General features: G+C 39.4%; 1 protein-coding gene across 3 annotated transcripts in view; it reads right to left on the bottom strand.

Annotated features, from left to right (window-relative positions):
- Positions 1-319: 319 nt before the first annotated feature.
- ANAPC5 (anaphase promoting complex subunit 5) overlaps positions 320-12,331 on the bottom strand; it is a 40,112-nt gene continuing 28,100 nt past the window's right edge. For 2 of the 3 annotated variants that reach the window (XM_044921267.1, XM_021698689.2), the window contains exons 12-17: positions 11,110-11,184; positions 8,651-8,772; positions 8,100-8,207; positions 7,869-8,016; positions 1,057-1,219; positions 320-649 (exon numbers count right to left, since the gene is read on the bottom strand). In XM_044921267.1, the coding sequence (XP_044777202.1) occupies positions 438-649; positions 1,057-1,219; positions 7,869-8,016; positions 8,100-8,207; positions 8,651-8,772; positions 11,110-11,184 (828 nt within the window). In that variant the 3' untranslated portion in view covers positions 320-437. The remainder of the gene's footprint in view (positions 650-1,056; positions 1,220-7,868; positions 8,017-8,099; positions 8,208-8,650; positions 8,773-11,109; positions 11,185-12,331) is intronic. The other variant, XM_021698690.2, reaches the window with a different exon arrangement.

The following is a 12,331-nucleotide window of genomic DNA, read 5'->3' on the forward strand; positions in this document are numbered from 1 at the left end:
CTTGTGTTCTTCCTCTCTCAAATAAATAAATAAAATCTTTTTTTTTTTTTAAGATTTTATTTATTTGAAGAGAGCGAGCGAGAAAGAGAGCGAGCGAGCACAAGCAGGGGGAGCGGCAGGCAGAGGGGGAGGGAGAAGCAGGCCTCCCACTGAGCAGGGAGCCCGATGCAGCGCTCGATCCAAGGACCCTGGGATCATGACCTGACCCAAAGGCAGATGCTTAACCAGCTGAGCCACCCAGGCACCCCTAAATAAAATCTAAAAAAAAAAGGGGGGGGGAGAAAACAAATATGTATATTCTAGCAACAAAATAAGACAAACTAATCAGAATGCAGTTTATTGATCAGACATCAAATACATCATTTACATGGACGGAGGGGATGTAAACAAGTCCCAAATCTTCTAGTCTGTATAGTGGATCAGGAGGGATACTCTCACTAGAGATGATTTATCAAGGGCACCCCATGAGAGGGCAGTTCCTGATGCAGCTGCCGAAAGAGCATCGCACACCGGTTCCTCTCCTGGGTCTTCCCCAGTGTGTGGTAGAGTCTGGCCTGGAAGTAAACAACATCTCTGATTTGCTCTTTGCAGTCGACCTTTGCAAAATAGTTCTTGGCTTCATTGAGATTCTCGATGGCTGCCTCCAGAGCTGATGGAAAGTGGGAAAATACCACGCATGTTTAACTCAACATTCCACACATAATTTTCAAAACTTAACATCTACTTTTATTGATATAACATGTACCAGATAGTTTTGTATTCTACTCTTCGAGAAAAAAAAAACAAACAAACACTATGGTGAGGTTTTTAAAAAGGTCTTTGGTCCTGATTTCCAGCCTGGGACCTGGTTCTGTAGAGTTAAAATAATGATTCACTTGCCCTCGAACTTCATACCAAGCATACTTGTCAAAGTACTTTAAATGCAACATGACATTTTAACATATATTTGAGAACTTAAATACTGTCCCAAATTTAATGTCTTCCTTCTCCTGGGTCCTAAATTTAGTTTTTTTTCCCACAGTAGTATTGCCTAGCAATCTCTGAATGGCTCCCTACCTTCTGCCTTCTTCGGTGGATCGTAAGAAGCTGCTGAAGCCACCTGGCACTTGGCCACCAAGAACATGGCGCGGCCTTTGTCCAGCACCGCCCCATCAGCCAAGATGGGTTCAATGGCCATGTGGAGAAGACTTAAGGCCTGCTCTGGGATTCCAAGAATGAGCTGAAAAAGAAACACTGTGGTACTGTACACATCCACATCCACTGCCCGTGACAGAAAAGGCTTCATTTCTGGCTCTTCTCTCCCGAAGGGCCATGCCTGGCTTATGCTCTCCCTGATGTGTACTACATTGAATATGCACCACACTCCTAGAAAACAATGTGTGACAATCTGATTTCAAATTATGATGGATACAGTAGGTAGTAGTTATTCACACCTATAGAAAGGTTTTTGCCTTTACAAGAAGATTCAGAATCAATATCCTTTAGATTGGTGATTCCAAAGGGTCAAAAGGTCATTCTTGCTGTGTAAGAATCATTGGGAGAAGGGAAACCACTAAGAAAATAATTCAAAAGTATATAGTAAAATAAAACAAGAAACATCCATTTAACACAAAAGAAACAATAATGGAGGAACTGACGAGCAAAAAAGATATAAGACATATAGAAAAAAATAACAAAATAGAAGTCCTTTCAAATCCATAATTACATTAAATATAAATGAATTGAACTCTTCAATTAAAGGGCAGAGATTAGCACAATAGATTTGAAAAAAACATGATCCAACTATATGTTATCTACAAAGATACTCACTTTAGGTTAAAAGACACAAATAGGCTGAAAGTAAAAGGACAGAAAAGAGATATTCCATGCAAACAGTAACCAAAAGAGACCTGGAGTGCCTATTCTTATATCAGATAAAATAGACTTTAAATCAAAAACTGTTACAAAAGGGGCACCTGGGTGGCTCAATCAGTTAAGCATTCGACTCTTGGTTTCAGCTCAGGTCATGATCTCACAGTTATGGGATCAAGCCCCACATCGGACTCCATGCTCAGTGCAAAGTCTGCTTCAGATTCTTTCTCCCTCCCCCTCTGCCCCTCCCTGCTTGCGCTCTTGTGCACTCCCTCTCTAAAATAAATAAAATCTTTAAAAAAAAAAAGTTACAAAGCTAAAAGACATTACACACTGATACAGGGTCAATTCATCAGAAGATACAATTGTAAATACATATACACCAAACAATGGAACCCCAAAATATGTGAAGCAAAAACTGATAGAACTGATGGGAGAAATAGACACCTTAACAGTAATAGTTGAAGAGTTCCAATACTCCACTTTCACTAAGGGAGAGAACAACTAGACAGAAGATCAGCAAGGAAACCAAAGACCCAAACAAGGCTACGAACCAACTAGCCATAACAGTCACTTGTTAGGGAGCACACTCTACCCAACAACAGCAGAACGCATATTCTTCTCAAGTGCACATGGAACACCTTCCAGATAGATCATGTGTTATGTCACAAAAGAACACTCTAAATTTTAAAAGACTGAAATCATACAAAGTATGATTGTGGAGCTCCACAATGGGCTCCCTGCTCAGCAGAGTCTGCCTCTCCCTCTCCCCCTCCCTTCCCCGCCCCCCTCATGTGCTCTCCTCTCTCTCTCAAATAAATAAATAAAATCTTAAAAAAAAAAAAAACACAACCCAGAAACTAAAAAAAGAGCAAACTACATCCAAAGCTGACAGAGGCAAGGAAATAATAAAGATTAGAGTGAAAATGAACAAAACGGGGGGTGGGAGGATAGGGTAACTGGGTGATGGACATTACGGAGGGCACATGATATAATGAGCACTGGGTATTATATAAGACTGATGAATCACTGACCTCTACCTCTGAAACTAATAATACATTAGATGTTAATTTAATTTAAATTTAAAAAAGAAATTAGAAAAAAGAAAAAAATGTTGACACATTAAAAAAAAAATGAACAAAACAGAGAAAAGAAAAACAATAGGATCAATGAAACTAAAAGGTGGTTCTTGGAAAAAGATCAAGAAAATTAACAAACTGTTAGCTAGACTGACCAAGAAAAAAAAAGAGAGAAGACTCAAATGACAAAAATCAGGAATGAAAGCGGGGAGTTAACTAATAACCTTACAGAAATAAAGAGGATTATATGAGGATACTATGAACAATTGTATGGGAATAAATTAGATAAATTAGATATAATGAACAAATTTCTAGAAAGATACAAATTACCAAAACTGACTCAAGGAGAAACAGAAAATCTGAATGGGGGGGGCGCCTACGTGGCTCAGTCAGTTGAGCATCTGACTCTTGGTCTCAGCACAAGTCTTGATCAGGGTCCTGAGTTCAAGCGCTGCGTTGGGCTCCACCTTGGGTGTGGAACCTACTTAAAAAAAAAATGTGAATGGACCCTTAACAAGTAAAGACACCAAAGAATCAGTAACCAAAAAAACTTCCAAAAAAGAAGAGCCCAGGACCACGTGGCTTCAATGGCAAATTCAAGAAACATTTAAAGAAGAATTATCACCAATCCTTCTCATTCTTCCAAAAAAAGAGAAGAGCAGGGAACATTTCTTAACTCACGTTATGAGGCCACTATTACCCTAATATCAAAACAAGATAAAGATATCAAAAGAAAACTACAGACCAATATCCCTTATGAAAACAGATGCAAAATACTAGCAAACCAAATCCAACAGCATATTAAAAGGATCATACACCATAACCAAGTATGATTTATCCCAAGAATGCAACAGTAGTTCAATATGCAAAAATCAATGTAAAACACTATATTACTAGAAAAAAGGGAAAAAAAAACCACGATCTAATCAATTGAAACAGAAAAAACAAGGACGCCTGGGTGACTCAGTAGGTTAAGCGTTTGCCTTCGACTCAAGTCATGATCCCAGAGTCCTAGAATCGAGTCCCACATCAGGCTCCTTGCTCAACGGGGAGCCTGCTTCTCCCTCTGCCTGCCACTCCCCCTGCTTGTGCACTCGTGCTCTCTCTCTTTCTCTCTGACAAATAAATAAAATCTTAAAAAAAAAAAAAAAAGAAACAGAAAACAAAAACCCAACACTTTTCATGATAAAAACATTGAGGAGTAGAAGGGAACTTCCTCAACCTAATACTGATGCATCAGTGAAAAACCCACAGCTAACCTCATGCTTAACAATGAAAGACTGAAATCATCCTCCTAAGATCAGGGGCAAAAACAAGGATGTACACTCTTGCCACTTCTATTCAGCACTGTTCTGGAAGTTCTACACAGGCCAATTAGGCAAGAAAAAGAAATTGAAAGACATTCAAATTGGAATGTAAGAAACACTCTCTGTATTTGCAGATGACATGATCTTATATATAGAAAACTCTAAAGAATTCTCAAAAACCTGTAACAGGTATTAAACAACTTCGGCAAAGTTGTAGAATGTAACATCAATATACACTAGCAATAAACAATCCAAAACTGAAATTAAATTTTTTATAAGTTTTAAGAAGTATTTTATTTATTTATTCGAGGCAGGGGAGGAGCAGAGGGAGAGGGACAAGCAGACTCCGTGCTGAGCACGGAGCCCAATGCAGGGCCCAATCCCAGGACCCCGAGATCATTACCTGAGCCGAAACCAAGAGTCAGATGCTCAACCAACTGCACCACCCAGGAGCCCCTCTTACTTCCTGATTTTAAATTTAATACAAAGAGGGCACCTGGGTGGCTCAGTTGGTTGGGCGACTGCCTTCGGCTCAGGTCATGATCCTGGAGTCCCGGGATCGAGTCCCGCATCGGGCTCCCTGCTCAGCAGGGAGCCTGCTTCTCCCTCTGACCCTCCCCCCTCTCATGTACACTCTCTCTCTCATTCTCGCTCTCTCAAATAAATAAATAAATCTTTAAAAAAAATAAATTTAATACGAAGATACAGTAATCAAAACAGTATGGTACTGGCATAAAGACAGATATATAGATCAAGAATAGAGTGCAGAAATAAACCCATATATCCATGATCAATATTTTCGACAAGGGTGCCAAGGCCATTCAATGGGTAAAGAATAGTCTCTTCAACAAGTAGCGCCAGGACACCGGGATATCCATATGTGAAAAATAAAGCTGGATTCCTACCTCACACCATACACAAAAATTAACTCAAAATGGATCAAAGATATAAATGTATAAGACCTAAGACTATTAAAACCCTATTCAGCAGGAAGAAGTTACAGAAGATGAGACCTTCCACCTTCAACAACCTTAAAGATTTAAGGTCAAAATTGTTCATGGGGGAAATGATGAGGGAGCAAAAGGGTGGCTGAAGACAAAGCATAAGCTGACACCCTGCAACCTCCGCCCACCCCCCACTCCTGGGTGGGACATGTGTGACATTCTTCCAGGAATCTCCCAACTATCTTAATGTTAATGCCTTGCTAGAGGGGAAAAACAACCTTAACTTGACAATGGCAAGGCCTCCAGTATCTTGAAGGTCCTCCTTAGCATATGAAAGTTCTCTTGAAACCTCCCTTTTCCTTACCTCCCACAACCCCAGAGTATATAATCAGCCACCCCTCACAACCCACGCAGCAGCGGCTCTTTCTGCCTACGGGTCCTGTCCCCGAGCTTTAATAAAATCACTTTTCTGCACAAAAAACCCTTACAAGGAAATATAGGTATAAATCTTCATGAACTTGGATTATGCAAGTTTCTTTTTCTTTCTTTCTTTCTTTCTTTTTTTAAAGCTCCCACTTACTTATTTGAGAGAGAGAGAGGGAGAGAGAGCATGAGAGGGGAGAGGGTCAGAAGGAGAAGCAGACTCCCTGTGGGACTCAATCCCAGGACTCCAGGATCATGATCTGAAGGCAGTTGCTTAACCAACTGAGCCACCCAGGTGCCCGTAAGCAACAGTTTCTTAAGTAGAATACCAAAAGCATAAGCAACAAAAGAAAAAAAGGACGTATTGGATTTCATTGAAATTAAAAACTTTAGTGCATCAAAGGTCATGATCAAGAAAGTGAAAAGACAACCCAGAGAACAGAACATACTTGCAAATCATCTATCTGATAAGGGTCTAGTACTCAGAATATACAAAACAATCTTATAACTGAACATCAGAAAGACAATAACCCAACTGAAAAATGGGTAAAGGACTTAGATGTCTCCAAAGAACATATACAAATGGCCAATAAGCACATGAAAAGATGCTCAATATCATCAGTTATTAGAGAAATGCAAATCAAAACCACAATGAGATAGAACTTTACACTAGGCTGGGCATAATAAAAAAATGGGAAATAACAAGTGCTGGCAAGGACATAGAGAAACCAGAATCTTCATACATTGCTGGTGAGACTATAAGATGGTGCAGTCACTGTGGAAAACAAGTTTGGTGGTTCCACAAAAAGTTAAACATGATAATTCTATCATATGACCCAGCAATTCTACTCCTAAGTGTATCCAAGAGAAATAAAAACATATATCCACACAAAAACTTATATATGAAGTTAAAAGCAGCAATTCATAATAGCTTACCCAAATGTCCATCAACTGATGAATGGATAAATGAAATGTAGTCTATCCATCTAATGAAGTATTATTCCGCCATTAAAAGGCATTGACACCTGCTACAACATGAATGAATCCTGAAAACATTACGCTAAGTGAAGAAGCCAGACTACATAAGGCCAGATATTGTATGATTCCATTTATATGAAATATCCAGAATAGGCAAACCCACAGAGGCAGAAAGTAGACTGAAAGTAGGTGACCAGGGGCTCAAGGTGAGGGGGAAATGGGGTGTGACTACTTAATGGGCACAAGGTTCCTCTTCGGAGTGATGAAAATATTCTGGAATTAAATGGTGTCGATGGTTGCAAAACACTGTAAATATTCTTAAAACCACTGAATTGTGCCCTTTAAAATGATTAAAATGGTAAATTTTTTATGTGAATTTTATCTTAATTAAGAAAAAATCACTAGAGGGGCGCCTGGGTGGTTCAGTCGGTCAAGCATCTGCCTTCAGCTCAGGTCATGATCCTAGGGTCCTGGGATCGAGCCCCACATCGGGCTCCCTGCTCAGTAGGCTCCCCACTTCTCCCTCTCCCACTTCCCCTGTTTGTGCTGTCAAATAAATAAATAAAATCTTAAAAAAAAAGAAAAGAAAGAAAAGAAAAAATCACTAGAGAAGTTGGAAAGGAAAACATTAGATTCCTGTGCTCCTTCCATAGAGATTCTGACTCCATGCATTCAAGGCAAGGCCAGATATATAGATATTTTTTAAATCTTCCCAATTAACTCTAATGCATGGTTTGGGGAATCTCTGTTTTAAGTTAGTAAATTCCTCTAGTGCAAGTGAGTTCAAAATACATTCATTCACTAAATATTTATTAAAAGCCTACTATGTGTACATCTTACTCTGTACCAGAGATCACAGCAGGGAGAAAACAAAGTCCCTTTCTCAAAAGCCTTTATATTCCTCAGGGGGAGACAGAAAGCAAACATAAAATATAATTTAATTTCCAAAAGCTTTCAATGAACACACAAATTCCTCATTTCTTTATTTATCCCCTTATTAATCAAGCATAGCTCTGGGCCAGCTAAATCATTAATACGATGCTAGTGTCCTCAATGAAAAGGTGCATCCCCTTTCTTAAAGATGCCAGTGCCACTGGGAGTGGTCAGCTTGCCATGCAGTTCACAGCTTCAGACTTCCATGGGGGGCTTGACGACGAGACTACATTCCCAGACTTCAATATTAAGAAGTCGAAACTCATTACTATCCTTTTCAAAACCAAAAAGTAGTAACAGACTCACCAGTTCTTGAGCACAAATATGTGCTATAAAAACAGAGATCAGCTTACCTGAGCAAAAGCCAAGTTCAGCACTGTTTCGGAGGCCAAGTACTGTAACCGGTACTCCTTGGAGAGGGCCAGAGCCTGCAGGAGCACGGGCAATGCGATGGTGGGGGAGGACGATCGCCAGTACAGCTCTGCGACAGATAACAGGACACTGCCCACAAAGAGAAAGACATGGCATGAGAATATCCGGCACAAAGGTCCACCTACAGCAGATGCTTGAGAGACCTCCCTTACCTGATCACCATTTCTGTGTTCCTGATTTTCTGACAATGAATCAACAATTTTTGTAAAAGTTTGTGCGCCTCTGACATTTGGTTCTGAGCTTGTAGTACAATTGCTTTCCTGACACAGAAACAATATAAACAAAATGGTTATGCTGATGTTTTGTAAGTCAAGTCGCTTTGAGGGTTAGAGTCTCTATTTCCTTAATTAGACTGTGAACCTCCCACAGGGAAGAACTTTGCCTGATACAATTTTTGTTAAAAGAGGAAAAAAAGTGTGTGTGTGTATAAGCACATGTGTATACACCTACCCACACACACACATGCAAGAACAAAAAAGTCTGGAATTATCGGTATCAGAACGTTAGTAATTATCTCTGGGTGATACTTACTTTGTCCATTTTACTCATCTGTATTTTCTAATTTCCCAGAATAAATAGGTAATAAATAGGAAAAGAAGTTTTTTCCTAAGTTAAAATTAATACATTAACTTTAATTAAACAAGTAAGAATAAAGGCATTTGAGAATCACTTCATCCTGGGGTTGGAGTTTTCAGTCTCTTACCTGTATACACCCTCTATGCTATTAAGAGCTGTGATTCCTGTAACAAGTGAATCAGCCAAATGGTATTTGCCATCATTCATTGCTCTGTCAAACTGTATTTTTTGATCACATAGCATCCATAACTAATAAGAAAAAAAAAAAAACAAGAACAAAATGGCAAGGGTTCACCTCGTTATTCAACAGAAATATAAAAATATTTTGGCTTGCTTAGCAAGTATTCTTACAATTTATACACATTTTTTTGAGATTTAAAATTTTTTTTATAAATATTTCAAGGATGTGAAAAAGCACTAAGAATAAAAAAACACATGTGTGCCAATCACCAACTTTGTCAAATCACAATTTTGCTTTATTTGCTTCAGATACTATCACACACTATTGAAGTTCTTTGCAAATTCCATTCCCCTCTTTCTTTGCCCAAAGTAAGCACCGGATTTAATGTTTATCACTCTCATTCATGTTTTTATACTTCTACAGCATATATTCTTACCCTTAAACAATGTATAGTATGATCCCATATTTTTTTTCTAATAAAAATTCGAAGGATTTTTGATTTCCAAGCTTTCTGAGAAAGAGAAGTCAATGCAACCAACAGAAAATTAATAAATTTACAACAAGCTTAAGTAATTTTGTTACATAAATTAACCCATTTATTATAGGCTAGCAGTGTTTCAAATGATAGAGCTTCTACCCCGTCTTTCACTTTCGATTCCTTCAGATGTTCCTGTGAGGGCAGAAGTGGTGCTGTAAGTCGGGGCCACCTCCCCACCCCCAGCTGCGGTTTACATGCAAGAACCACAGGTGTCAGATCCCCACAGCTCCTCTTTTCATCTTGGTTTTGCCACAGAAGGAGCAAGTTTCCTTGGCGTGCTGGCTTATTTCAGTCTTGCTCACCATTTTCCTGAGGGAGGCACCATAACGGGGTCCGATATGTACCAATGATTCCAACCTTCTTGGTGCATTTAGCCCAGAGAGCAATCTTGTACGTTTTTAAATTTTGTATATAGTAAATACTATCATACTCTATGTATCCTTTGACAACTTGCTTTTAAGCTCAACATTATTTTTCTGGGACTTACACATGTTCATACAAGTACCTCTAGTTTATCCTTTTCACTGGTGAATAGTTTTCAATTACATGAATATGCGACAACTTATCCATTCTCATGTTGATGAGTATTTAGGTAGGACCAATTTTTCACTCTTCTGAACAAGGCTGCAATCAACATTCTCATACATCTCTCCTGGTGCAAGAGTTTATCTCAGGTCTACAGCAAGCGGTGGGAAGGCAGTCGTAGGACATCCACACCTTCATTTTAATGTAGTGCCCATTCGTTCTTCCAACAGGTTCTACGGATTCGCCCCCCGCCCCCCCCAGCCCCACCCCCCCACCCCCCCACCCCCGAGCACAGGACACTACTTGTCACTCCTTGTCCTCACCAACACTTGGTGCTCTCAGGTATTTTACCATTGGCCAATCTGATGGGTATGAAATATCTCATTATTGTTTTCACTTGTATTTCCCTGATTGTCAGTCAGGCTGAGCATCTTGTTATATATCTATTGGCCGTAGATGTTTTTTCGGTGAACTGTGAATTAAATTCTTTTTTTTTTAAACAACTAGAACTATAACCAAAACTATTCCATCACATTAGCACTGCCACAGAACCACACTTAACTCTCCCTTCCCACGTGACCCATAGGTGCTTTCCCCTGTCTTCTCTTCTGTTTGCGTACCACCTCTGCAGCTGGGTCCTTTGAGTTCGGATCACAGCCTGCTGAGACCCCAGGACATTTCACATGCAGATGGGTACCCACAGGATATCCAGTGCGGTGGAGCCAACAATCCCTGGGAGTGGCAGCTCAGGGACCAGCAGTAGATTCCCAGGCCATGATCTCTTAGGGTTTCAAATTCTCAAATCCATTGCTGACTAAACTTGGTAAGGGAAAGAAGAAGGGACCAGTGTAACAGCTTTCTCAGCCCCACTAGAGATAGACATCAGTGCAATAAGGAACAGGGGGCCTGGGAGTGCTTTATAAAATTAAATTCCCTCTGGGGACAACATCTTCCCAAAAGGTCATTTAATTCTGGGAGGAAAAGACTAGAGTTGCCAAGTAAGGGACACAACACCAAACTGAGACGTAATTCTTCATCTATCCATAGACAGAGATGATCCATAGAGATATAAGGAATACTACCTTAAAACCATAAAGACAGGAAGAAAAAAGTTCCCTAAATAAATCTTTAAATCTTTTATCAGAGTTTATTTCTCTGCCCTCTCTAACAGAGCTTACAGAGTCTGGTATGTACCTATATTCACCTCAATGCACAGATGACACAGAAAGGAACCAAGACACAAGAAACTGAGGGGAGACCCTAAAATATTCTGCTTTGACAACAATACAGTAAAAACCATCTCTTTGGAAATAAATCCAATGCCATGCAAAAGGCAGATTACCTGGGCATGCTGACTATTAGGCGGGAATCGTTCCTTCAAGTGCTTTAACACTTCCGAAGCTGCAGCAAAACAGCCCTAAGTAGAAACACACGGTTCGATGAGCACACCTGTGTTGAAACCACACCTGCTACCCCACTCACAGGATGTCACTATGATTCACCTGTTTGTGGTGCTGTACCCTGGAAGGCACGAGCCAGAGACTGCCATACATCAAGGGGTCTTTTTTTTTTAAGGTTCTAGCATATTTTATTTGTTCATTAAAAATTTTTTTAAATTACACATGTAATGCATGTTCATTCTAGGAAAAAAACTTAAAAATAAATGTAAACAATAAGAAAAAGACCAATTTCAATCTCACCAAAGATAATCACAAGAATGTTTTGGCACATATCCTTCTAAATTTCTCTTATGCACATAAATAGACACATACATGTTTTCTAAAAACAGGTATACATGCTGTTTCTGTAAATTGCCTATAACACTGTGTACTACATGGTAGACACTCAATAAATATTTTTTGAACGAATCAATCTTTCCAGTGTTCACAAATACAAAGCTGTATCATCATACTATGTTATTAGGTAAATAAACTATGACACATCAAAATAACCCCCTAGTGTGGGATAATTTTGTCCATTTTAAGAATGCTACAGTGAATATCTTGGTGCATATACCTTTACATGTCCACTTGTCCCGTCATTTCCTTAAGATAAGACCTTTGAAATAAAACTGGCTGGTCAAATGGTAGGCATTCCGAAGCCCTCTGATATAAATTACTAAACCACCCTCCAGAAATGTGCCAAGAACTTTCATACCAGCACTTTATGCCTTTCTCCCACCATAACAGTTAAGGATTGCCTATTTGGTGAAACTAGTATTTCACTGTATTAATCTGAATTTCTTTAATGACTAGATTGAAAACTTTTTCATGTTTTTGGGTCATTTTTTTTTTTTTAAAGATTTTTTATTTATTTATTTGAGAGAGAGAGAATGAGAGAGAGCACATGAGAGGGGGGAGGGTCAGAGGGAGAAGCAGACTCCCTGCTGAGCAGGGAGCCCGATGCGGGACTCGATCCAGGGACTCCAGGATCATGACCTGAGCCGAAGGCAGTCGCTTAACCAACTGAGCCACCCAGGTGCCCGGGTCATTTTTTTTTTTAATGTGAATACACTTTCATGGGTTTTTTTTGTACCCTTATGTCATTGGAATGTTTCTTATTGA

Source organism: Neomonachus schauinslandi, chromosome 14 (assembly GCF_002201575.2).
Source record: "Neomonachus schauinslandi chromosome 14, ASM220157v2, whole genome shotgun sequence".
NCBI lineage: Eukaryota > Metazoa > Chordata > Mammalia > Carnivora > Phocidae > Neomonachus > Neomonachus schauinslandi.